We start from the raw sequence: 25,313 nt of genomic DNA, 5'->3' as shown, positions 1-25,313 counted from the left end.
TTTGCTTTTTATGACCACGTTTGTGTGAGGTTGTCGTGGCTGGTTATGTGGGTCAGTGTCCCCACTCCGCACTGTGGAGACGTTGCCAGTGGTTTCTGGCTAACTCCCCTCCTTCTATCAAGAGAAGACGCCCTTCCAGTCTCTTCCTTGATGAGGCTAGAACCCCCTGATGTTCTGAGCACCTTCACAGAGGTCCTGCTGGAGTCAGAGGAGGTGGAAGATTTTCAGGGAAGACCGAGAGGTGCTTCCAGCCCCCTGGCTGGATGTCGCACGCCTGCCAAACCTCTGGGCAAACCGTCTCCTGACACGGTCAGTTGGCTGCAGGGTGTCGTGGGGGTTGTTCCCATGCTGGGTGCCCTCCGCTGAGCTCAGCGAGGACCCGTGGCACCACGGCCCATGGGTGCTCAGCCTGGCCGGCGCTCGGGACGTGGGGCCGGGCGTGCCCCTCAGGCCCTCTGTACGTCGCAGCAAGGGTCAGACGTGTTTCCACGGCCGGGATTTTGGTCTCTCTTGGCTGTGGTGGTGAAGTCATCACTTCTGCCCCTAGAACTGGGCTGCACTCGCCCTGTAGATGTTCCGCCCTCCGGGGCAGCTGCACATTCGTCTTGTTCTTACCGTGGAGGACCGGGCATCCCTTCCTTGCCCTGCAGAGTTCTGACCCGCCACCCAGGTGAGGAGGTTTGCGTGTGAGTCCTTGGCTGTGACCTGGGATCCCTGCAGCTCAGGTGAAACGGGTGAGTGAGCCGCTTACTTTACAAATAACGTGCAGAGGCATTAATTTATCTGTACACACACTTGCACACGCCAGACGAAGGCTGTCTTCCCGTGTGACCCTTGACCTTGCGTGTCACTGCAGATCCATGTCTTATTGGGCTGTTTGGGTCCAAACTACATTCTCTGCTCTGGCACATGGAAAAGCAGCATAATTCCAAATTTACATCTGGGTTGCACGTTTTCTTTTTTTGGTGTTGTCTTTTGTTATTTTTGGCTGCACAGCTTGAGGGATCCTAGTTCTCCGACCGGCGGTTGAATTCACACCCCCTGCAGTGGAAGCACAGTTCCAACCCCTGGCCCGCCAGGGAAGTCCCTAGGTTGTATGTCTGTTCCTTAAAACTGGAGGTGTTACTTGGCGGGGAAAAAGTTACCTGAAATAAAATCTGCTCAAATGAACTCGGATAACCTTTGGTAATTGATGCCGACCTACTTGTGAAAGGCAGGTTGGCGTCTGAGAAGCGGGTGTGGGCGGCCTCGAAGCAGCTCCTCTCCCAGTTCGTGGCCTTAGTTTCCGGCAGAGGGGCAGATGGGCTGTGCTCTGCGTCAGGGTCACGGCCACGTCCATCAGTGCGGGTGGGGGGCCGGGCACCTCACGGTGGCATCCCGCCGGGCCGGGCCTCAGGTTGGGACTGTCCGAGGCTGCGCCCCACGGGCCTGGCCATGCCAGCAGAGTCATGTGGCACGCTCTCTCTTTCGCAGTCTCCGTGCCAAGGCCCGAGCTGCGGATCCCATTGAGATCGTGGGCTGGGAGGTCTCGGCCAGAACTTGCCCCGGGAAGAAGCTTGGCTCCTGGCTCCCTACCCCATCCTGTGCTCAGCCAGCAGACAAGTCTGTGTGGTGTTCTCTCTTCTTTAGAAAGAGCAAGTTACTGTTTTCCAAGGTACTTCCTAAATACCCAGGAAATGCCATTCCAGCAGAAATGAATGATAAAGTGTAGTAAGCCGTACAGTCTGATCTCCACGTCCTCACCCCAAGATGTAACTTGTGAGAGGTGGTTTCAGGGGAGCCCTTCTTGGCCATGAGAGTTTGGGGTTGCTCCTGATACCGAGAAATAGCAACACCATAAAACCCAACTTTCCCATGAAAGTGAAGCCTAGACTGGTGGTTACAAAGGTCGGAAGCTAACACACTTGGAAGCTTGTGTCTGGGCCTGTGTTTTCTTCTGGTGAGCGGGAACTCCAAGTACCTTCACCGCGGGTCTTGGCTGCACTCGGCCAGGCTGCGTGGGAACAGGTTTCAGCCCGAGCATCCTGCCTGGGGTTGGGGTGCTGAGACGTACTGTTGGGCATCTATCTGTACACACATTCCACGCTTACAGCTTGAAATGTTCTGTGATGTGACTGGTTAAATTGACAAGCATGCCACTCCAGGGACCAAGCTTTGAGATGAGGACTCGCATGCCCCAGACGATGCCTGTTCTTTGCTCATCCTGGTTGGGGGCCCATTGTGGAAGCTTGTGAGCATCCGGGAGGTGTCAGCAGCAGTGCCAGGCAGGCTGAAGCATTGGGGCTTTGATTGGTTTTTCCCCCTAATTCTCAACTTTTTTTCTTCTTTGTGCATTTTTTCTTTCAGCTGACAATTCATTTCTTTAGTTTTTAATTTTTATTTTTAATTACAGGATAATTTCCTTTACAATCTTGATTCCAGTTTGTGCTTCCTCCCAGCATTTCTCATGATGTACTCTGCATATAAGTTAAATAAGCAGGGTGACAATATACAGCCTTGATGTACTCCTTTTCCTATTTGGAACCAGTCTGTTGTTCCATGTCCAGTTCTAACTGTTGCTTCCTGACCTGCATACAGGTTTCTCAAGAGGCAGGTCAGGTGGTCTGGTATTCCCATCTCTTTCAGAATTTCCCACAGTTTATTGTGATCCACACAGTCAAAGGCTTTGGCACAGTCAATAAAGCAGAAATAGATGATTTTCTGGAACTCTCTTGCTTTTTTGATGATCCAGTGGATGTTGGCAATTTGATCTCCGGTTCCTCTGCCTTTTCTAAAACCAGCTTGAACATCTGGAAGTTCATGGTTCACCTATTGCTGAAGCCTGGCTTGGAGAATCTTAAGCATTACTTTACTAGCGTGTGGGATGAGTACAATTGTGTGGTAGTTTGAGCATTCTTTGGCATTGCCTTTTCTTTGGGATTGGAATGAAAACTGACCTTTTCCAGTCCTGTGGCCACTGCTGAGTTTTCCAAATTTGCTGGCATATTGAATGCAGCACTTTCACAGCATCATCTTTCAGGATTTGAAATAGCTCAACTGCAATTCCATCACCTCCACTAGCTTTGTTCATAGTATGCTTCCAAAGGCCCACTTGACTTCACATTCTAGGATGTCTGGCTCTAGGTGAGTGATCACACCATCGTGATTATCTGGGTCATGAAAATCTTTTTTGTACAGTTCTGTGTATTCTTGCCACCTCTTAATATCTTATGCTTCTGTTAGGTCCCTACCATTTCTGTCCTTTATTGAGCCCATCTTTGCATGAAATTTTCCCTTGGTATCTCTAATTTTCTTGAAGCAATCTCTAGTCTTTCCCATTCTATTGTTTTCCTCTATTTCTTTGCATTGATCTTGGTTCAAAAATCTTGACTGTTGGCTTAAAGCTCAAGAATCAGAAAACTAAGATCATGGCATCCGGTCCCATCACTTCATGGCAAATAGATGGGGAAACTGGAAACAGTGGCTGACTTTATTTTTCTGGGCTCCAAAATCACTGCAGATGGTGATTGCAGCCATGAAATTAAAAGACACTTGCTCCTTGGAAGGAAAGTTATGACCAACCTAGACAGCATATTAAAAAGTAGAGACGTTACTTTGTCAACAAAGGTCTGTCTAGTCAAGGCTATGGTTTTTCCAGTGGTCATGTATGGATGTGAGAGTTGGACTGTGAAGAGAGCTGAGCGCCAAAGAATCGCTGCTTTTGAACTGTGGTGTTGGAGGAGACTCTTGGGAGTCCCTTGGACTGCAAGGAGATCCAACCAGTCCATCCTAAAGGAGATCAGTTCTGGGTGTTCATTGGAAAGACAGGTTGAAGCTGAAACTCCAATACTTTGGCCACCTGATGCAAAGAGCTGACTCATTTGAAAAGACCCTGAATCTTCAAAGAAAGATTGAAGGTTGGAGGAGAAGAGGATGACAGAGAATGAGATGGTTGGATGACGTCACCGACTCGATGGACATGGGTTTGGGTGGACCCTGGGAGTTGGTGATGGACAGGGTGGCCTGGCATGCTGCGGTTCATGGGGTCGCAAAGAGTCGGACACGACTGAGCTACTGAACTGAACTGATGATTTCTGCCAGACATCAGCATGAACCAGCCATACCTTCCTTTTTTGTTTTTGCATACATTCCTTTTTAAAATTCATTTATTTTGTTTCACTTTGGCTGTGTGGTATGTGGGATCCCAGTTTTCCGACCAGGAATCAAACTCCCCTGCAGGGGAAGTGTGGAGTCCTAACCACTGGACCACCAGGGAAGTCCCAGGACTTGAATTTAAAGTGTTTTTTTTTCAACCATTTGTCTCCGATTGAACTGATAAATCTCTCGAGTCTCTTATTTTGTAAGAAATGATTTTTCATTTGCCTTTTTTTATTCCAGGTGTTAAATTTTCATTGTGTACAGTACTATTCTGGTACTTTTTAAAAAAATTGAAGTAGAACATACCTACAGAAAAGTAACGAATCGCATGCAAAGAACTTTGACAAAGTTTGACTGTTTATTCTCATTTTAAAATGAGTGGTTCTCAGCACTTGCCACCAAAGTCATCCCTAGAGGTTTAGCTTCTACATTGCATTGGTATTTGTTACTGGTATTTGGTCCAGTTTTATTAGTAGGAGTTGGTCGGCTGAAGCATGAGATGATGGAAGGGCAAAGCGGATGTTTGCTGGGTGGAAAGTACATCTTTATTTTCGTGTCTTTCTTCACAGCGGCCTGCGGTTCAGCTTGTGGGTGCTGAGATGCCTCATCCGGGGGGTGGTTGGTGTGCTGGCGGGGCAGTCCCCCCGGGGCGGGTTCCCCAAGTTTCCAGAGACAGGCGTCACTGGCCTCGGAGCTTAGGGCAACTCAGCTGCTGCAGGAGAGTGTGTGCTGGGCGTCCCCTGAGCGCCCTGTCCTGGAGCCTCTAGACCAGTGACTAGAACGACCCATGCTCGCTGGTCTCAGGCGTCCTGAAGTTTAAGACACACCGCTGTTTTGTGCCGCCAAGAGAAGCCCTGATGTGTAGACTGTCATGTCATTGTCGGGGAGACCCTGATCTCAGAGAGGCTCAGGTGTGTCCGGGGGAGGAGGCTTGGGGTGGGGTCCGTGTAAGGAGACCCAGTAGACTGATGAATAAAACTAGATTTCTCTGCATCAAAACCTGGCAAGAGGCCCAGGAACAGAAAATGACGGTCCAGTTCCTGCCACCGAGCATAATGTGTACAAACACTGGGATGAAACAGTCAAGGGAACCCAGATGAAGACATCATGCTCAACAGCATCTAAACGGGAATAAACATTCAACATGAGAGAACGTAGTGTAATTTACATGGACAGCCAAGAGGAAAACCAGGTGTAGTAACAGGTTGATAACACTCAGTATGTATTATTCAGGATGAAAAGTGCTGCAGTTAGAATTCTCATATTCTGAAAACACGCAGCAGAGATTTCCAGCAGACCCCACCTTAACGGGGAAGCGCTGGAAGTGTCCCCCGTTAGGTCAGGGTGGAGCCCAGGTCGCTGGAGGCCGGACTCAGTAGCCAAGGTTCTCCTGGATATCTGAGTTGTCATAATAAGGCATCAGGATTAAAGACAGGAAAATACATGCCCTAGAGGTCTTTATTAGCAGAGAGATGAAGGTCCTAGAAAAGCTGAGAACAGGTGGCGAGTGTTGGCACCACCGGCATGCAAGCCAGAGCATTGCCAGACCAGCAGGTGCATCGGGCAAGGGCGGTCACAGGAGGTTGGTCAGAGTGTCCCCAGAGGTGTGACAGCAGCGGGCTCAGTCTCCAGGGGTGAGGTGGACCGCCACCACACGCTAAGCCCCCAGGAGCCTTTCCAGGTGGTCTCATCCGCTGATTCAGGGCTGGGCGCTGGGGGCCCAGGACAGGGAGCCCTGAACACGGTGCCTGCTGTCGCCCTGTCTTCTGGGCTTGGAGGGACTGCGAGGCCCCAGCGGGTGAGCAGGGCCATGGGCCCCCGTGTAGACTGCAGCTCCCTTCCCGCTGGGGGGTGTGGCAGGGAGCCCTTCCCATGGGACTGAGCCCCCGAGTCCTTGGGGTCTCAGAGCAGATCGAGGTCGGGGGGAGGGTCTGCTCCTGCTTCCAGCTCAGGTCGGCACTTCCAGTCCTCGGAGGGCCCTCGGTGGGCACGCGGTGGGCTCACCCAGAACCCCGTGGCTGTCCTGTGTCACTGGGCATCCCGTGACGTGGAGGAGGGTGAGCAGGTTAGAGGTCGACAGCACACTTACGCTTCCTTTCTGGGAAATTCCTTGGGTTTCCTTTGCCCACTTTGAATTGGGCTGCTTTAACTGGGAGGCTTTCTTTCTTACTGATGCATAGAAACTTTTAAAATAATCTAGACAGGGCTTTGCTGGTGGCTCAGATAGTAAAGAGTCCGCCTGCAATGCAGGAGACCTGGGTTTGAACCCTGGGTTGGGAAGATCCCCTGGAGAAGCGAATGGCAACCCACTCCAGTATTCTCGCCTGGAGAATCCCATGGACAGAGGAGCCTGGCAGGCTACAGCCCATGGGGTCTCAAAGAGTTGGACATGACCGAGCGACTAAGCAGAGACAGGATTATTTCTTTATATGCAGAGCATATTTGCCAAGTCGTGGCTCTCTTTTTTTTTTTTCTTTTTGCCATGCCACCTGGCTTGCAGGATCTCAGTTCCCCAACCAGGAACTGAACTTGGGCCGTAGCAATGACAGAAAGTGAAGAGGAGCTAAAGAGCCTCTTGATGAGGTTGAAAGAGGAGAGTGAAAAGCTGGCTTCAAACTCAACATTCGAAAAATGTTGATCTTAATCATGGCATCAGTCCCATCATTTCATGGCAAGCTGAAGGGGGAAAAGTGGAAGCAGTGACAGATTTTATTTTGTTGGGCTCCAAAATCATCACACAGTGACTGCAGCCATGAAATTAAAACACGATTGTTCCTTGGAAGAAAAGCTGTGACAAACCTAGTGAAAAATAAAAGTGAAAGTGAAAGCCACTCAGTCGTGTCCGGTTCTTTGTGACCCCATGGAGTGTCCCTGGAATTCTCCAGGCCAGAGTACTGGAGTGGGTAGCCTTTCCCTTCTCCAGGGGATCTTCCCGACCCAGGAATCAAACCGGGGTCTCCATTGCAGGTGGATTCTCTACCAGCTAAGCTATCAGGGACAAACCTAGACAGTGTATCAAAAAGCAGAGGCATCACTTTTCCTGACAAAGGTCCATCTAGTCAAAGCTATGGTTTTTCCAGTAGTCACGTATGGATGTGAGAGTTGGACCATAAAGAAGGCTGAGCGCTGAAGAACTGATGCTTCCGAATTGTGCTGGAGAAGATTCTTGAGAGTCCCCTGGACTGCAAGGAGGTCAAACCAGTCAATCCTAAAGGAAAGCAACCCTGAATATTCATTGGAAGGACTGATGCTGAAGCTCCAGTACTTTGGCCACCTGATGTGAAGGGCTGACTCACTGGAAAAGACCCTGATGCTGGGAAAGATTGAAGATGAGAAGGGGACGACAGGATGGTTGGATGGCATCACCGACTCAATGGACATGAGTTTGAGCAAACTCCCGGGATGGTGAAGAACAGGGAGGCCTGTCGTGCTGCAGTCCATGGGGTCGCAAAGAGGGCGTGACTTAGCGACTGAACAGCAACAGCAATGAATGCCCGGAATCCTAACCGCTAGGCCACCAGGGAACTCTGGCTTTTTTTTTTTTAACTGTTACTCTTGGTATTTGGAATATAACCCCTTCTCTTGGTGTTTTTAATTGCTGTTTTCCTGGTTAGAGATGAATGCAGCATATTTCCATGTCTTTGTTGGTCATCTTATTTTTCTTTTGTGAAATGTCTCTTCAAGTGTTCTGCTTCTTTTCCTTTAAAAGATATATTCTGTATATTAGTTATCTTATGCCTCCAGAGCTTCTGCACTCTCTTGATGGAGCTGTGATGAGCAGAGGTTCTAGACTTCTTGACTCCCTGTCCACCTCAGCCCCTCTCACTGAGGACCCAGTCTCAGCACCAGCTCTTGGGGGAGGCCCCCCAACCCACCTGTGCAGCAGGATAGCCGGGAACCAGCCACAGGGTTTGCCTCAGCACCGAGGGGGCCGATGGGCTCCCTGTGGCCCCTCCATCCAGACTCCTGGGGCTGCTGGGCTGAAGTCCCGGGCCCCAAGCTGGGCTGGAGAGGGGCTATGAATGCTGAGAGCGAGTCTGCAGTCACTGCCTGGTGTCCCGGGGTCTGTGGCCTGGGTCCCCGGGACAGTCGGGGCAGCAGGAAGGTGCCCTGGGTAAGCTGTTCTCCCCCACAGAGCCCTGGAGAGACCCTGGAGGTAACGGGGGTCCCAGCCAGAGAAGGGATCTGCAGGGGCTGGGTGGTCTCCCTGGAGGAGCCCAGGGCTGGAATGGAGGTCCACTGTGAACCCACGTGTCACCTAGAACCTGGGGGGCTGGAGTGGAGCAGGCCTGGGTAAAGATTTTTGCTTGCTTTTTCTGGGCATCCCCAAGTCCTCCGAGAACACCCTGCTTGACACTCAAGCTTCCACTGACTTCACCGGGCCTGAACGTGGCCCTGGTCAGCCAGCTGCCCTGGGGAACTCCTCCCCTGGAGGCCCCAGCCAAGCCCTTCAAGCCCCAGGGGGGTGAGGCTGGTGGTAGGGCGGTGGGCTGAGGTCCTGGTCTGCATGTGCACCTGTGTGCACCCAGCCCAGCCAGCACGCCCGTCTGGCATCGGGAACACAGCCCTGCCCAGCCCACAGGAAGCCATAGCTCGCCAATCTCACAAGAAAATGCTGCGATTCCTGAGACGCCCACCCATCAGGGGGCTCAGCTGCCAAGGGTCCTGACCTGAACTTGAGCCCCCAGAGGGAAAAGGTACCTTTGAGACCGTTGGTCTGGACTGGGGTGAAGACGAGGTGGGAATGTTGTGGGGGTGCCTGCTTTGCGGTCGTGTGGACTCCTGCCTGGCGACCGAGCCCGTGTCCACGGCGAGTGGGCCGGCGTCCTCCTGAGGCTGGGCCTCCGAGGGGCTGTCTGCTGGCCGGGGGGCTGGGGGGCCAGGGGGCCGGGGGTGGGGTGGCCTCTGCCCTGCTCCTGCCTGTGCTGTGCACACCTTGTCCCTTTTCCTGCCTGCTCTGCTTTTAATAAGCGCTTGATATGATTCCATCTCCTTTCGTCTCCCAGCTCCTGAACGCACGTCTCTCTGAGCTTCTGGGTGGTTGCCCTGAGTCTGTTCACACCTGCTCCATGACCATCCATAAATGCTCAGCTCTAGGGGTAGGCAGACGGGCACCTCCGGGCCGGCGTCCCCAGGCCATGTCACGTCATGAGCCACAACAGCCTGCTTGTCACTGGTGCCGTGTTGTGACCAGCTTTCTACAGGAATTAAACAAAAAATCAGAGGTGTCTCTCTCTCATTTTATATGTCTGAAACCCTGTCAAAACATTGACAAATGTCTTCTGGATCCAGTCTCAGGCCTTTGCTGAAGCCTCTGCACGTGGCCACGGGTGTGAGAGTGTGTCTGGGTGTGACAGCATCTGGGTGTGAGAGTGCATCTGGGTGTGTGTCTGAGTGTGTCCAGGTGTGAGTGTGTCTGGGTGTGACAATACATCTGGGTGAGTGTGAGTGTGTCTGGGTGTGACAGTGTCTGGGTGTGAGAGTGCATCTGGGTGTGAGTACATCTGGGTGTGTGTGTGAGTGTGTCTGGGTGTGACAGCGTCTGGGTGTCAGTGAGTCTGGGTGTGAGTGTGTTTCTGGGTGTGAGTGTGAGTGCATCTGGGTGAGTGTGAGTGCATCTGGGTGAGTGTGAGTGTCTGGGTGTGAGTGTGTCTGAGTGTGAGTGTGTCCGGGTGTGAGAGAGTGTCTGGGTGTGACAGTGTCTGGGTGTGAGTGCATCTGGGTGAGTGTGAGTGTCTGGGTGTGTGTCTGAGTGTGAGTGTGTCCGGGTGTGAGAGTGTGTCTGGGTGTGACAGTGTCTGGGTGTGAGTGCATCTGGGTGAGTGTGAGTGTCTGGGTGTGAGTGTGTCTGAGTGTGAGTGTGTCCGGGTGTGAGAGTGTGTCTGGGTGTGACAGTGTCTGGGTGTGAGTGCATCTGGGTGAGTGTGAGTGGGTGTGAGTGTATCTGAGTGTGAGTGTGTCTGGGTGTGACAGCGTCTGGGTGTGAGTGCATCTGGCCCAGAGGAGACCCCATTCCTCACCGCCTGTCCTGTGCAGCCACACTCCAGCAGGCACCTCCAAGGATCCCAGTTGGATGTTGTCTTCCCAGTGGGGGGTTCGAGGGGCTGCAACCCCACCTGGATGGAGACCCCGCTCTAGCGGCCAAGAAGGGCCCCTCGGTCTCCACTCCTGCAGGGGCCTCCTCCCCTTGGGGAGCTGGCATGTGGGTGCCAGGAGAAGTGGCAGTTTGCAGAAGGGGACGTCACTGGCAGGACCCTGGGAGCTACTGACACCCTGCTGGGACGGGCCCTGTGGCCCAAAGGGCACCCAAGCCCACGTCAATGGCCTGTCACCCCATTGAGGGCCCCTCGAGTTTCCCCACCTTGATCAGACACCCTTCCTGACCCCCCACAGCCCACACTGTCCCAGCAGCTCCCCCAACCCTGGGCATGGAGACCCTCTCTGGGTGGGAGGGTCCCGGGCAGCCAGTGGGGGGTGAGCTGGACGTGCAGCCTTGACCTGGGAAGGGGAGGCCGCCCTGAGTCATGTCCTTCCCAGGGGGCAGGCCTCTCCAGCCGCTGAGTGGCCTGGAGCCACACCCACCCTGGGGGCTGGGTTGGTCCTTCCCCTGCCAGACTTGGGGGTACTCTGTAGGAGCAAGGGCCCCCAGCTGAGAACCAACAGGGGTGTCTTTGTGCTGGGGAGGCGCACAGACCTGTCCCGGGCTCGGCCGGGCTCCAGGGAGCCCTCCTGGAACCCCTGCCCCCAGCTGACTTGCTTCCTGCTTTTGGGGAGGACCGGGGCCAGCTGCATTTCCTTGGGCTGGGGCTTTCCTGTGGGGTCCCTGGGGTTGTTCCTAACCCTTGGGCAGCTGGGGCAGACCCAAGCCCAGAGCATGCAACCACGGAGAGAATGCCTCATGAGGGGACCTCCTGTCTGCAGAATGCATCCATTTAATGGAAGTTTCCAGCACTGAGCGTGCAAACCTGTCAGCAACAGTCACAAAGGAACCGAGGTGATGCCCAGAGTCCCTCCCTTGATAAGGAGAAGTCTCCGTCCTGGAGACGTGGGCCAGCAGCCCAGCGGCTGCATTGTGCTTCAGATTTCTCATTTTAAAGGGCGTCAGATGGTGCGGCTGCAAAAGTTCAGCATAAAATTGAGGAAAAGGCAGTCGTCCGAGTCTGTTCCACAAAGACACGGGCCACGGGATCCCCAGTGTGTGGCAGGGCCCCGCCCTGATGCTTCTTCAGAGCCCGCCCTGCTGCAGCCAGGGGCTTGGCTAAGCTGAAGACCCTCTTGTTTTCCATTTCCTTCTCAAATAAGCACACAGGGGAGCTGGGCGAGAAGGGCGGCCCTCCACCCCATGGCTTGGCTGAGAGCCACGGGCAAGACTGGTCCACGGCTGTGGAAACATGGCAAGTTCGGGCTGCAGCATCCCTCTCCTGTCGTGGTGCAAGCCCCGGCCCTGGCCCCTGCCCAATGCACCCCAGCCTCACCCTGCGGTCTAGCCCGGCTCCTGTCCCTCCGCCGTGGCCAGATCCGGTCACGAGTTGCGGTGCGTTTGTGCGAAGGATCAGGGTTGTATAGATTCCTAAAAACAGGTTAAAAAGGCTTCCTGCCGGCGTCCAGCAGTGCCCAGGGCAGCCCCAGCCCTCACCCGGCTAAGGTCCGCTCCCTCTGGCCCAGTCCTGGGAGCTTCTTGGGGTCGGGCGCCGGGCAGGGCCCTGCACTCATGCATCACGGGCTTGCGGACTCCGCAAGGCGGTCAGAGCTGCGTCTCGTCCCGCGTCTCAGGGTTGCAGGAGGCCAGCTTGTTGCTGCAGCTGCTCTTCCGGCTCTGGGAGCTGCTGGCCACGTGGGCCAGGGGGTCCGAGCGGATGAGATATCTGCGGGGGGAAGGAGGGCCCTGGGATCGCGCTCTGCCCGGAGGCCAGGCTGCACACCCGCGCGGGTGTGCGGTGCCCGTGCGCGTGGCGAAGGGCAGGTGTCTGCGCTTGCCTGGGGACGCGGCACTTACACGATGTCGTTGGGCTCCAGCCGCGTGTCGGGCGGGGGGTTGATGAGCACGTAGGAGAGCGTGTTCTGGTGGTCATTCATCTCGTCTGCGGAGGAGACAGGGCCCGGCGGGCGGTCACCCCTCAGCCCCTGCCCACCCCGAGGAGCTGGCAGCTCCAGTTAGCTGCAGAATCCTCCCGGCCGTCCCGCCCGAGCCCCGTCCTGGGGAACCCAGCCTGGCCGGTCCTCCCTGACCCACGTGGACCTCAGCCCAGCTCGGCACGGCAGGGGGCGGCCACCACTCCTGCCCGTCCCTGTAGCTTGTTCAGCTGAGTCACCAGCATCTTAGGAGGCAGTGACCCTGACTGGAGCACACCTGTGCACATCTCCCCATCTCCCCGTGTGCACACCCAGCACACACACCCAGCCCAGGCTCATTCTCCCCTCCCCCCAGCACCCCTGCCCCATACGGGCCACACCCAATCCCCTCCTCAACTGTCAACCCTGGACTTGCCCTCCGTTTCCCAAAACCTGTCCCGCAGCATCAGCCCAGAGTCCAACCGGCTCACCTTGCCGGAGGTCCCCTCAGGCACACACAGGGTCCGGCCACGGGTACAGCCAGCCCCGTGTCCGGACTGGGGGCGGCCCCGGGATGTGACCCGCAGGGGTGTGAACCGGTTCTAGAGAAACCCCGGTCACCGCACAGATGTCTCTCTGGCCAACTGTGGGGTCGGGCTGGCCGCTGTTCGGCAGTGGCCCCGTGTTCAGTGAGTGGCAGGAGGTGGGCAGCTGGTGGCCTCGGTTTACACATCTGGGGATGCCCAAAGGCACCTCCTGAGCCAGGAGGACTGGACACTGCAGGGGACCGCCCTGTGAGGGGGTGGGTAGGGCCCTGGGCGACCTCTGTCCCGGCTCCTCCCACCTCCTTCTCTCTGCACTGGCCGCTCCCATCCGGGGAGGGCTCCCTGGCCATGGGGTCAGGTACTCAGGGAAGGTGGGGCAGCAGTTCACTTCTCTGAACTGGCAAGTTCAGGGCCGAATCTGACTCTGGATTCGCGATCCCCATGGCATGCTTCAGGGGACAGCTGCGGGTGGGGGTGGGTGCAGGCCGAACAGGGGGCGGGGCCTACAGACATCACCTGGCCCAGGCTGGTGTACCTGCACGGAAGGGGACGGCCTGACCCCCGCCCCTCCCACCGCGCAGGGTCACGGCTTGGCTCACGGAGGCGGCGCATGTCCAGGGAGGGCAGCAAAGAGCGGAGCTGGGGCAGCGGAGGTGCGGGCGGGAGCGGGAGGCTTTGGGGGACCCTGCACCCCTGAGCACAGCCATCAAGAACAAGGAAAACAGAGAGGCTGGCATGGGATGGGGCCACCCGTCCATCTCACCCAGGGGCGGGGCCGCAGAGGGTGGGCATGGCCCCTGCCTCACTGGACCCTCCCCACCCAGCCTGGGCCCTGCCTCTGCCTGGGGCAGGTAGGCTACGGGCGTTACCAGCCCAAGCCGGGCCCAGCTTTGTGCTTCTGGGGGTGCTGGGCTGAGGGGTGGCTGGGGGAGGCACATGGGGTCCGGCTGTAGCGCCCGGGGACTGGGTGACCCACGAGGCCCTGACCCCGACTTCCCAGACGTGGCGGCCTCTCCGCGCCTGCTGTGCTCTGGGGAGGGCCTGGCCCATGACCAAGGGCAGAGCCCCCCGGCCTCCGCACCTGGCATTCAGCCTCCGTAGGGGCTCCTCCCTGGACCCGCAGACCGGACTCTCGCCAGCCCCTGGGGGTCCACACCGCTCCTCTGGAGCCCCTGCCCGAGAACTGTGAACTGGGGGCAGCTGGACCCGTCCCCCCAGGGGTGACCGTGCGGAAGGGGCTATGTCTACATGTCACGGCTGGGGGCGTCTCCTCCTCATCTGCCCGCACCTGGGGGGGCGCCTTGTGGGGGTGTCCCCCTGAGGACCGCCCTGCAGCCCCCTGGGACCAACCTCTCCTCTGGTTTTAGGTCCTGGCCCAGGCACCTGTCGACGTCCACACACCAGGGGGAGGGGCTCAGTAAACACCACCCAGTGACCCTGTGGGTGCGGCCACCCTGCCCGTGAGCCTTGGTGAGAAGTGGGGTGCAGCCGGTCACAGGGAGGTGATGACGCAGCCCTCCTGCTCGTGGCAGCCCCAGGCTCAGACTCGCGCTGGCCTAGTGGGGGCGCTGCTGTGAACGCAGTCGTGGGTGCAAGTGAGGAAAAACGCAGGGACCCGGGGCGGGGGGTGGGGTGTGGTCAGGGCTCTGCCTCCTGGGCAGCCCTGCAGCTCCTCCGCGGTGCACCCCAGAGCTTCTCAATCCTGAGTCTTGTCTGCACCGGCCGTCCTCAGAAACCAGCCCACCTGAGCTAACACCCACCTGGGCTCAGGAGGCCTGCACAGCTCTGAGCCTGGGGAGCCCCCAGGTAAAGGGGTCCCAGCAGTGAGGTCAGGGGGCTGGACTCTGCTCTGACCTCTGCTGGGGTCTTGGGGAGGGTCTGGGGCCTGCGGGGTGTCTTCTTGGAAGATACAGGGGCTCAAGCAGCACCTGAGTGCCTGGATGAGAACGTGGTATAGTCAGACTTTGTCTCAACTGAAGAGGCCCCCCTCGTGAAGCCCCAGCTGGGGAGTGGAGGTCAACCGTCCACCTGACTTGGGTGGCCCTTGAAGGCTCAGGGTGTGGCAGACCCCAAGGCCCCAGGCACCAGCTCAGGTCTCACTGTGCTCCACCACGCCGGGGGCGTGGGTACCCTGGCCTGGGTACCCTCCATCCCAGTGTTTCTCGAGAGCTGGGTGGGCTCCCAGGGGCCGGCCGATGGCTGCCTGCATGTCCAGGGCAGGGCTTATCTCAGACAACAAAATGGGCAGAAGGGCTGGGGTGCAGGGCGCCATCCTGAAGTCAGCAGTCGGTGGGGAGAAAGTTAGGGTCCCTGCAGTGGGGCAGCCTGGGAGCTCGTGGGGCCCTGCCTGCAGGGACCCTCTCTTGTGTCTTGCCCTGTCTGCCTGCCTGGCTGGGGCGGGCGGCCACCGGGTGGACCGTCGGGAAGGGTTGGCACGCCCCCTATGCCAGACTCCGGCCGCCGGAGCAGAATTACCTTGCAAATATCCCAGGTTTACCCGATTCATGACATCACTGGCTGTTAAATTTGCTACATCCTCTATGGAACACACAGGGAGAGGGACAGACAGAAACAGAGAGAGAGATTGAGGTCAGCAAGCAGCGTGGAGGAGGCGGCCAGCATAGCGGGGGGCGGGAGGTGCACGCAGGCTGCAGGCAGCCCGTCTGTCCCAGAAGAGAAGTCGGCTCTTTGGCTGCCAAGCTCTGGTGGGGGCGGGCGGGGCGGGGAGGCCCAGGGGAGCCCCCTGCTCTGGGGCTCAGCCAGGCTGGAGTGTCCGTCTGCCAGGGTGTGACATGGGGCCATGAAACAGGACCCCCACTGGGAGCCTGAGCAACCAGCACACACCCGGGACGGGGGTGACAGCACCTGCCCGGGGAGAGGGCAGAGTGGAGATGCACCGTGTGGCAGCGGTGTGGCCGGGAGGGGCTGGGCGCCTCTCCCGGGTGGCGATCTCCTTGGGCCCAGCGTACAGCCAGACCCAAGAGACCCTTGGGCAGCTCTGGGTGAAGCCCAAAGCCACTTGGTCCCACTTTGAGGGGCTTGAGGGCCCCTGACCCAGGAGGCGAGCAGCAGGTGGCGGGGTGGGGGGAGTGGGTGCCCAGGAAACTATAGCCAGGCCTGGGGTGGGTTTGGGGGCAGAGTCCCCCAGAGATGGAGCCTAGCAGAGGTCGAGCCTCCACCCATCCCGGGTTGAGGCCAGGCTACAGTGGGAGGGGCGGGGGGCTTGGGCCCCTTTCAGCCCCATCAACAGAGGCAGCACCTCTGGAGCGAGGGACAGGCAGGCTAGTCTCCTCTGGCCCAGCCGGGGACCCCAGCCCTGTTCACGGTCAGGGTCACAAACTTTTCCCCGAATCAAGCTACGGAGAAAATCTGCCGACGACGACAAACGCCCTGGCAGTGTCACCCTGAAGTCGCGGGAATGGGGTGGCCTTGCCCCAGGAGCAGTGGTGGAGTGTCCTGGTGCTGGGCTCCCTGACCTGACCCGCTCCTGCCTGGCGCGAGCTCCAGCTGCGGGGAGGGTCTGGGGAGGGGTGGCCAGGGCTCTGGGGTGTCCCCGCCACACCTTTGTTCCTATCCTCAGGGGAACGTGACGGGGTCCTGCATTCCTGATCCTGGCCACTGGCTGGACGTGGCCAATCCGCTCCGCGGCTGAGGCCGGTGCCTTTGGCTTTCAGGGAGCCTGGCCAGGCTGTCCCCACCCACAGCCACCTCCTTCAGGACGGCTGCCTCCTGGCTCAGGCAGTAGGCATCTTTTTTCTACAGATGTGGAAACTGAGGCCCCAGAGCAGGGGATGAATGAGCCCTTCCTTACAGGGCTTGGCGCTGGATCTAGGGGAGCCCCCCCGACACGGGCCAGGAGAGAAGACAGACACCCTGCCCCTTACCGTAGCCGCTGGTGGGCAGCCCCAGGTGCTTCATGCGGTTCTTGACCAGCTCTGACAGCTCCTGCCGCTCCGAGCGCCGGTACAGGCTGAGCCGCTGTTGACTGATCCACTCCGCTGCCGCCTTCCCCGCACGCCGGGAGCCCTTGCGGCTCAGCCTCCGCGCCCACGGGAGGCTCTTGCGCCGCAGGAGCGGGTGCTCGGCTGGGTCGCCGCCCGCCGTGTGCCGGCCGTGGGTGCTGCCGCCGCCCGTGCCCGCCCGCGCACCCCAGGGCTCCCGAGTGTCCTCACAGTCCTCCACGCTCACCGAGACCTGGGACTGGCAGGGAGGGGGAGTGAGGCCTGGGAGGGGAAGGGGGTCCGGGGACTGGGGGGGCTAGGGAAGGAGGAGGGGCGCTGGGCAGAGGACTGGGGGGACCCACGGAGCAGCTGGGGCGATGGAGAGGACAGTCACAGTTCCGGGGGGACCCCAGGCCCTTCCTCTCTCAGGTGGAAATCCCTTCCATTCCCCAAAGCCTGGCTCAGGCCCGTCCCTGACTTGCTGGTGAGAGGTGGGCCTCCCTCCACTTCTCTGGGGCTGCGTGCTCTGACTTTGCCACGGTGGGGTGGCGGGGGGGATCACCCCTTCTAGGAGACTCAGTTTCCTCACCTCGGGGGCAGGAGAGAGCAGGGGCAGCCCGATGGTGGGCTGTGACGCGCAGGGCCTTGCAAAGCTTGGTGGGTGACATGAGGGCCTGGGTGGGGTGGAAGTGGGGACGGACGGGGAGAGGAAGGAGTATCTGCCAGGATGGGGGCCCCGCCCTGAGGGGCAGACGGCCTGGGGGCAGGGGGAGCCCGGGCTTCCCACCCCAGCCTCAGTTTCCCCATCTGCACGGGAGAGGAGGGTGATGCTGAGTCCTCTCTGACCTGCACCTTGGCCAGCTCCACCTGGGGACTTGCTTCCTGACCACACCACCCCCAACCCAGCCCCAGGCTGGGCTCGGGCACTCCCATGGGCTTGAAGGGACCACTCACCTGGGCCCTGAGGTCGGGGGGCTGCAAAGGAAACCAGAGCCGCCTGGGTACCTGTGGGGCTCCTGCCCTGACCTGGGAGGCTGCCTGAGCCCCCATGGGCTCACAACTCGTGGGCAGGCCGCTGTCCGCGGTCCCGGCGGCGGCACGGGGGCCCCTCGGTGCTCTCCCCTCCCCCAAAGCCCCCCAAGGAACCACATGGGCGCCTGTGAACCTGACCCCAAAAGGGCCCGGATCCCCAGGTGCCCCGCCCCGCACCTCGGTGGAGAAGACGTGGCACTGGGTCCTGTAGATGCCGATGGGGATCTCGGCGCTGGAGGAGCACAGCTTCTGGAAGAGGCGGCCGTAGGTGCGGATCCACAGGTCGTCCTCCGAGATCTTCATCTGCAACGCAGAGCCTGGGCTGGGCCGGCCTCGGGCCGCAGAGCCAGCGCTCGACTCCCCTGCAGGGCTCGCCGGCCCGGCCCCGCCCTCCGCCGCAGGCCCCGCCCCTCTGTCCCGGCCCCGCCCCCGACCCAGTCCTCTCCGGCCCGGCCACAAGCCCCGCCCCCAGACGAGACCCCGCCCACCAACCCCGCCCCTCCGGTCCGCCCGCTCCCGCTCCCTAAGCCCCGCCGGCCCAGGCACTTACCGCACAGAGGTAGCCGGAGCCCGGCGTGGTGTCCAAGCCCAGCAGCAGCCTGGTGATGGGGATCATGTAGTCCTTCACGAAGGACTGGAGGAGAGGGGCCGCAGTAAGGCCGGCGTTGTAGGCAGTTCCACACCCCCGTGGCGGGACATGCCCGTTGGGCACCCACAGTGTCCCCTGCGCAGCGTGCCAGCAGACAGAGCCGCGTGGCCTTTCCTGGCCGTGGTAGCTCGTCTGTTCACGCACCTTAGGTCAGAAGGGATCAGAAACCCAAAGGCTGCCAGGAGTGACCCTAGGCCAGCACCCTCCTGGGAGTAAAGGATGGTGACACTCATGGGTGAACCCCTGTGGCTCCCAGGCAGGGACGGGACCCAGAGCCACTCAGTTCCACTGGTCTCCTGGGGACCCAGGGTGGACGTTGCTCAGGACCGGACGTCGGCCAGGCCCCAGGCTGACCTGATACAGCAGTGTGTCCAGCATGCTGATGCTGAAGACGCGGCCGGCGGCGAAGGGCAGGCGGAACATGAAGGCCAGGTTGGAGCCATTCTCACGCTCCCTCTGCAAGACAGGGGAGCTCAGACAGGCTGGTGCCTGTGGCCACAGCCGCATGGGGCAGGCAGCCCAGGGCATGTGTGAACAGGGTGTGTGTGCGTGTGCACACATGTGGGGTGAGTGTATGAACACAGGCCAGCAGATGCCCCCACACAGAGGCCAAGCACCCAGCTACATGTCCCCCAGACACAGGGGGCCAGAGCCAGGAGTAAGGACTCAGGGCTCTCCTGGTGAGAGCCAGGGGCCCGTGCTGGGGTTAATGCCTGGCCACTGCCACCCTGGGCCCTTGACACTCGTAGCAACTTGTCCTGGAGCTTGTGTGCTGTGAGATGGCGAGGACAGCAAGGCGTGCGTGTGAGCAGCAACGTGTGTATCACAGCTCCTGCCTCCCCTGTGAGCACGGCGTCGCGAGGCCCCACGTGGATTCCTTAGACCTGCAGCTCAGAACCACACGATTCCTCTCTCATGGTATCAGACTTCACAAGTCCAATCGGATATATGGGGCTAGAGTCAGGTGTCGCAGGGCTCCCGCCAGTGACCACCCCCTGCCCCCCAGGAGACTCCTTTCCTGTGCCTTTCCCATTTTCTAGAACCCACCCACGGCCCTGGTCCCTTCCTTCACCTCCAGGGCTAGCAGGCTGACCTCTGGCCTCCCTCTTGCAAGGACCCTGGTGATGGCATGGGGCCCCAGGGCGAACCAGGGCCTCCTCCCTCTCAGCATCCTTCACAGAATTCGTGTTCCCCACTCCGTGCTGGTTCTGGGACGCGGACTTTTTGGGCACGTGTCTCCACTGCATGAGGCCGGCCTACAGCTGAGGGATGGCTCTGAGCCCAGGAAGTCGTCTTTCCCTCTGGACCAGAACACGCTCCACACAGACAGAAGGTGGAATGCAGGAGCCCTCCCGGGGCCTTCTCCTGGGGCTGCTTCCTGCTGTGGCAGCTTCCTCATGCAAACTCGTCTGGCGGCCGGCGGGGCAGACAAACACTGGGGCAGCAGGCCTCACCTCTGTCCCTCCCCACCAGCAGGGAGCCTGAGGGAGCGCTGGCACGTGAGTGTCCAAGAGGGAAACAGTCTGTCAGTTCTGAGCAGCATTTTGCTTTCCTGGAAAGAATGAATCCTGGACAAGCCCTGGAATCTGACCCGCGTGGCCTGCTGACTCCAGGCTGCACGCTCCTGCTGCACGCTATGAGGACAAACGGGGAGATTCCCAAGATCGTTAAAGCGGTCGGTTTCCCTTCACCCAGAACAGTGAATGGTTTGAGAAGAAAAGACCGAGAGGGGGTCCAGGGAGACCGTGGACAAAAGAAGGCTTGATGTTTCAGTGGTTTCCTGTTCTGTGGTGGCCACGGAGGGACCGAAGGCTGTAGCCCAAGCTCTGAGGTCACAGGCCACACCGAGACATGGGAACACACATGGATGAGCCCTTCTGAAAACCACGTGGCTGCAGGGAGCAGGGGCAGGACTGAACGGGCAGGCTGGGCCCTGGCTGATGTCACTGTCACAGGTGCTGAGGCTATTGAAACGATGATGCCACCAGGAACCTGAGTCTGGGGACGGGGTGGGGAGTGGGGTGGGCAGTGACCCAGCCTCTAGGAGACCTTCCTGAGAGACACCAGGGAGATGCAACCGCTGCCCTCCACGCCTTCCTGAATCCCCCCCGCCCTAGCGCCACTTCAATCTTGGGGAAGCATGTTTATCTGAATGCCAGAAGTGTTTCTGATGTTCCTGCAGCTTCCGCTCACGAAACAGGACTTGCCTCATCCGGGTTGTGCGTACAGCGTGATGCCACATTCCCACCCCGTCCTCTGTGGAATCTGCTGTGTGCATAGGTGAGGGGGGGCACTGGCTCCGATCATCTCTCCAGAGGGGGGGGATCGCGTGGCCCTGTGCCCCTCTGTCCTCAGCCCCCAGGCACTGCGCACGCCTGGCCCTGCCCAGCGTATCCATCAGCACGGCCTTCAACCCTGGGCTGCAGCCTCCCGAGGCCACACGTGCTCACTTGCTGACTTCTCTCCCCGTCACGAAACCACAGGACGAGGTGGGGAGTGGGCCGCCCCTGCCCCTCCCCCTGGAGGTGATGCTGCAGGGGAAGGTGGAAGGTGTGGTCGACTGGTGATGCCTGCCACAGAAGGCGGGAGTAGGGGGTGGATTTGTGGTGTCCGCCGTGGAAGGGCAGTGTCTGCTGATGGACCTACTTCAGGACCACTTGCTGAACAGGTGGGAGTGCAAGGCCTGTGGGGAACTGGTGGCAAGTGAGGACCAGCACCAGGATGTCAGCCTTGACCCCAGTTCTGTGCTGGTCATCCTGCCTGAACTGGGTCAGACTGGCCCAGGACCTGGACACAGTCCCAGCCGGGGCCGCTTCCGACACCCACAGTCCCAGCTTTGAGCAGACGGAGGATCAACTCACGGGCTGCTAGGAAGTGGTTCTGAGTGGGCTCCAATGGGCTGTCATGTGGGGTGCAGGCCAAGCCTCCTCCAGGGGCAGGATGGCCAGAGTTCCCTGGCTGTTGACTGAGGCTTCTGGCTACCGACCAAGGGGCTCTGGGGCCACCATGGGCCTCCTGGCAAAGTGCACTTCCATTGTCCACCTGGGTTCTGGGCAGGTGGAGCTCCCGCACTGCCCCTCTCTGCTTTTGGGGCCAGGCCTGGTGTGGGGTCAGCCACGCAGATGCAAGCTGCCCCCCAACAAGGACCTCAGTCCAGGCTCGCAGGGAATGGTCACTGCCCCCGACTTCATTGGCTGGATCTCCTCGGTAGTGGTCCACCTGCTTCCTGGTCTCACACGGGTCCACCTGAGTGCAGCCTTGCCTCTCAGTGGAGGGCAGTGTTACACTGACCCAGACAGGGGGCTGGGGAGGGCCTGGGGTCCACAACATGCCAGGGTGGCACCACCAGACCATGGCGGGTCCCCATGCCCCCCGGGCCCACACCTGACCCTGCTGATCCCCTTCATGGAGCCGAGCAGAAAGCTGGTTCCAGCTCTTCCTCTGAGCCTCTGTGTGACCTGAGGCAAAGGCTCCCCTCTCTGATCTCACGCCCTCATCTGTACCGGGATGAACACATCCCTGCCTGTGGTTGATAGAACGGACACGGCTCAGATGTGGGTGTGCTGTCAGGGCTGGTGTCACCCGGGTGAGTAATTTCTGGTATAACAAGCAGCCTTGGCCACGCACAAGGCCGGACTGGACCTTGCCTTAGGAGGACGATCTCCCCTTTCGGCCGAGGACCCTAAAGTCTCTGGGCTGCACGCTCGAGAGCCTCACGATGGGGCTAGCACCCCGCTGGAGGAGGGCAGGCACCCACGCCCTCCAGGCCTGGTGCAGGCCCTCAGCTGGACAGAGTCAGAAGGGGCAGTTCACAGAGGGGCAGGTGGGGAAGGGGTGGTTCACGAGGGGCCACTCACCTTCTCCAGTTTGGAGAGAGCTAGAGAGTAGCTGTCCTTGGCGCGAAACTGCATGAAGCGCATGTTGGACGGGTGGGTGAGCTCGGTGGTAATGCTGAGACTGGGGAAGAGCCTGGGGGGGGGGTGGGCCTGGTCATGGACGTGGGGAGGGGGCTCGGGGCGGGGCCCCTGGACACCGGCGTGGGGGGAGCTCAGGGCGGCCCCCGAGTCTCACCGGAACATGGTCTGCACATTGACGATGGTCTTGGCGTCGGCCATGTAGTCCTCCTCGGCGCTCATGGTGCTCTCCTTGTCCACCACCACCAGGTTGTCCGCGTAGATGATGCCGCACTGCAGCAGGCTGTCCAGGCTGTGGGGAGACGCCCTTGGGTGCGGCCGCCCCCTGCTCGGCCCTGGGTACCCGCCCAGGGAGGTGGGGAGTGGGCAGCGGAGGTCCTCCTGCCAAGAGGCGCCTTACTTGTCCACGGAGCCCTCCATGTAGTAGACCATGGGAAAGCAGCAGATGGCCTCCAGGAAGTGGTGGTCGGGCCTGTGGGCACAGCAGGTCCTGCAGGCGTCCACCAGGCTCCGCCCCCAGCCCCATCCCCACACCGGCTCTGACCTGGGCAGAGCAGGGGCCCCAGGACCACGATGGCTTGGACCGGGGGGCCTTTAGAGGCCATCAGGGCTGCTCTTTATTGTCCCCGAGGGGAAGCCAAGTCCCCAGGAGGCAGGACAGCTGAGACCAGACCCTGTGGTCTGGGTCTGGCAGGCCTCTGCGGGTAGAGGTGCTCGGGGTGCGCCCTGGGGGAGGTTCATGGTCTTGGGGAGGACGAGGGAGCGGCACCAGAGTGTGGGAAGGGGCGGGCGGGGCGGGGCCGCTCCCCCCACCCGCCGAAGGTGGGGGCACCCGTGCCCTGCCCTCTGCCCCTCACTTGTTGTCCAGCAGCAGCACGATGGGGTTGAGCTCCCGGCGGGGCCGGTAGTAGGCGCGCAGCGGCACGATGAAGTTGTACAGCCCGTTGCCCGCCGTCTCCGCCGAGACGATGATCAGCTTGTTCTTGAAGCCGTAGGCCTTGGCGTCTTCGTAGCTGTTGTGCTTGCAGCCCTGGATGGGGAGAACGCTGGAATCAACCGTGGAGGGGAGGGAGGGTGTTCTAAGGAAGCCTGAGGCCAAATGGTACCTGGTATCACTGGGGCTACAGGCCAGCCACCCACCATACCCTGCAGGGCGTGAGCTGGGGCCCTGCGGGTGTGGAAGGGAGGTGTCTGTGTGAACTTGTGGCCTTAGCAGAAGCAGACACAGATGTGTCTGGGTGGACACATTTGTGTTTGTGCACATTTTGTCTTGTGTGTACACATTCTGTAGTGTGTGCGTGTGTGTGCACATTTCTTATGCATATAACATTCTCTCGTGTGTACACACATCTTGTATGTATACACATTCTCTCATGTGTGTGTATACACATTTTGTGTGTGCATGTTTTGTCACGTGTGTACATTTTGTAGTGTGTGCGTGTGTATACATGTGTATATATATACATTTTGTCATGTGTATACACATTCCATAGTGTGTGCATGTGCATACACATTTTGTGTGTACATGTTCTGCCATGTGTATAAATGTTCTGTAGTGTGTGCATGTGTACATGGTTTGTCATGTGTGTGCATTCTGTTGTGTGCATGTGTACATGTTTTGTGTGTGCACGTTTTGTCATATGTGTATACATTGTTGAGTGGTGTATACACATTTTATGTGTGTGCACGCATTTTGTCATGTGTGTACACATTCTGTCATGTGTGTGCCCACTTTCTAGCTCTCTGCGGAGAGGCCCAGATGCAGGACAGCAGTGAGCACCCCAAATCCCCATCTTGTTTCTAAATGTGGTCTCCACTAGCAGGAATCAGGTTTCTTGGAGCAGGAGCCAGTTCCAGGACTGGAATAGGAAGAAGAATGGGGAGCACCATTAGTTCGGAAGCAGACATCTTCAGAGACCAGGAGACGTGTCGGAAAGACCTGGAGGCCTCATCAGCAAAACCAGGAATATCTGAGTGTCAAAACCAGCAGGATCTGCACAGAAAGCCGGCGTTGCAGTAATGCACAGCGGGTTTACTCTCTGAGTGAAACAGTGAGTCCACACTGATGTACACAATGGCTAAGAAGGAGGAAGAACCTCCTCACGGGGAAAAGTGCACAAAAACATGGAAGGAACTAGAACCTGCGATCCATCAACTGCAGAGGAAACACATCAGGGGGTCGGTGACGAGCAGCTTATGTACCCGGTCCCCACATGTCTCCCCACAGTGATGTCCTGACTGCAAAGGTGAAGCTGTATTTCCTCCAGGGAGACCAGGTGTGGTCCCGAGCCACGTGCTCTAAGGCAGCATTGCAGCGAGGCCTCCCAGATGATGTGGCACCTCTGGGGGGACCAGCCCCCGCCCCGTGCAAAGGCTGAGTTGCCCCCCTTCAGGGACGCTCCACCAGATCGATGACTGCGCTCCCCAAATACGGGAGAGACCCATGGGAAGTCCCAGGGGCAAGGAGCCTTGAGATGGAGGGAGGCAGGCATGACGGGCACGCAGAGGTGGGTCAGGACTGCCTCCGGCCAGAAGGGCAGCTGGACTGGGGGCTGAGGGTCTGACACACACATCCTGGTCCTGGTAAGTGGACTGTGGTCAGGAGAGGCACACCCTCGCCTCAGACATGCATGCGGATGCAGGAGGGAGGGAACGCGCCCCCTCCAACAGAAATGGACATGGGGGAGTGCGACTTGAGTCAGGATGTCCTCAGGGTCCCTGCTGCCTCCCCATCTTTGCTGTGACCTACCTTGTCCAGCCGCAGGCAGCAGAAGGGGGCTTTCACGGGCAGGAGGTGGCACAGAGTGGGGGAGCTGCCGATGTAGGGTGAGTTGGGGGGGTAGCCCTTCACATACCTGGAGGGGTGGGAGGCAGAAGCCTCAGACACGTGCCCAGCACCCTGGGTGGCCACACGGGGGCGCCAGGCATTGCAGACCAGACTGGGCTGGGGCACTCAGCACCTCCCCACCGCTCCTCCCGCCCAGGAAGCCCAGGACCCCTATATTCAACCCCTAGGCAAGGAGGGCTGTGATCGGGACCCATG

At 59.2% G+C, this 25,313-nt stretch overlaps 1 protein-coding gene across 15 annotated transcripts in view; it reads right to left on the bottom strand.

Moving 5' to 3' along the window:
• Window positions 1-11,049: 11,049 nt before the first annotated feature.
• Window positions 11,050-25,313, bottom strand: part of KCNT1 (potassium sodium-activated channel subfamily T member 1) — a 69,095-nt gene continuing 54,831 nt past the window's right edge. For 8 of the 15 annotated variants that reach the window (XM_070455199.1, XM_070455205.1, XM_070455222.1 and 5 more), the window contains 13 exons: window positions 25,020-25,125; window positions 23,128-23,300; window positions 22,671-22,742; window positions 22,428-22,562; window positions 22,214-22,325; window positions 18,711-18,812; window positions 18,258-18,341; window positions 17,885-18,010; window positions 17,630-17,650; window positions 16,619-16,934; window positions 15,210-15,272; window positions 12,134-12,218; window positions 11,050-12,002 (listed from right to left, as the gene is read on the bottom strand). In XM_070455199.1, coding sequence (XP_070311300.1) covers window positions 11,882-12,002; window positions 12,134-12,218; window positions 15,210-15,272; window positions 16,619-16,934; window positions 17,630-17,650; window positions 17,885-18,010; window positions 18,258-18,341; window positions 18,711-18,812; window positions 22,214-22,325; window positions 22,428-22,562; window positions 22,671-22,742; window positions 23,128-23,300; window positions 25,020-25,125 — 1,516 coding nt within the window. In that variant the 3' untranslated portion in view covers window positions 11,050-11,881. The remainder of the gene's footprint in view (window positions 12,003-12,133; window positions 12,219-15,209; window positions 15,273-16,618; window positions 16,935-17,629; window positions 17,651-17,884; window positions 18,011-18,257; window positions 18,342-18,710; window positions 18,813-22,213; window positions 22,326-22,427; window positions 22,563-22,670; window positions 22,743-23,127; window positions 23,301-25,019; window positions 25,126-25,313) is intronic. The other 7 variants (XM_070455219.1, XM_070455198.1, XM_070455196.1 and 4 more) reach the window with 4 other exon arrangements.

The sequence above is a fragment of the Odocoileus virginianus genome, chromosome 2 (assembly GCF_023699985.2).
Source record: "Odocoileus virginianus isolate 20LAN1187 ecotype Illinois chromosome 2, Ovbor_1.2, whole genome shotgun sequence".
In the NCBI taxonomy this organism is placed as follows: domain Eukaryota; kingdom Metazoa; phylum Chordata; class Mammalia; order Artiodactyla; family Cervidae; genus Odocoileus; species Odocoileus virginianus.
The sequence above is the reverse complement of the archived record's forward strand: the minus strand, read 5'-3'. Positions and strand labels throughout refer to the sequence as shown.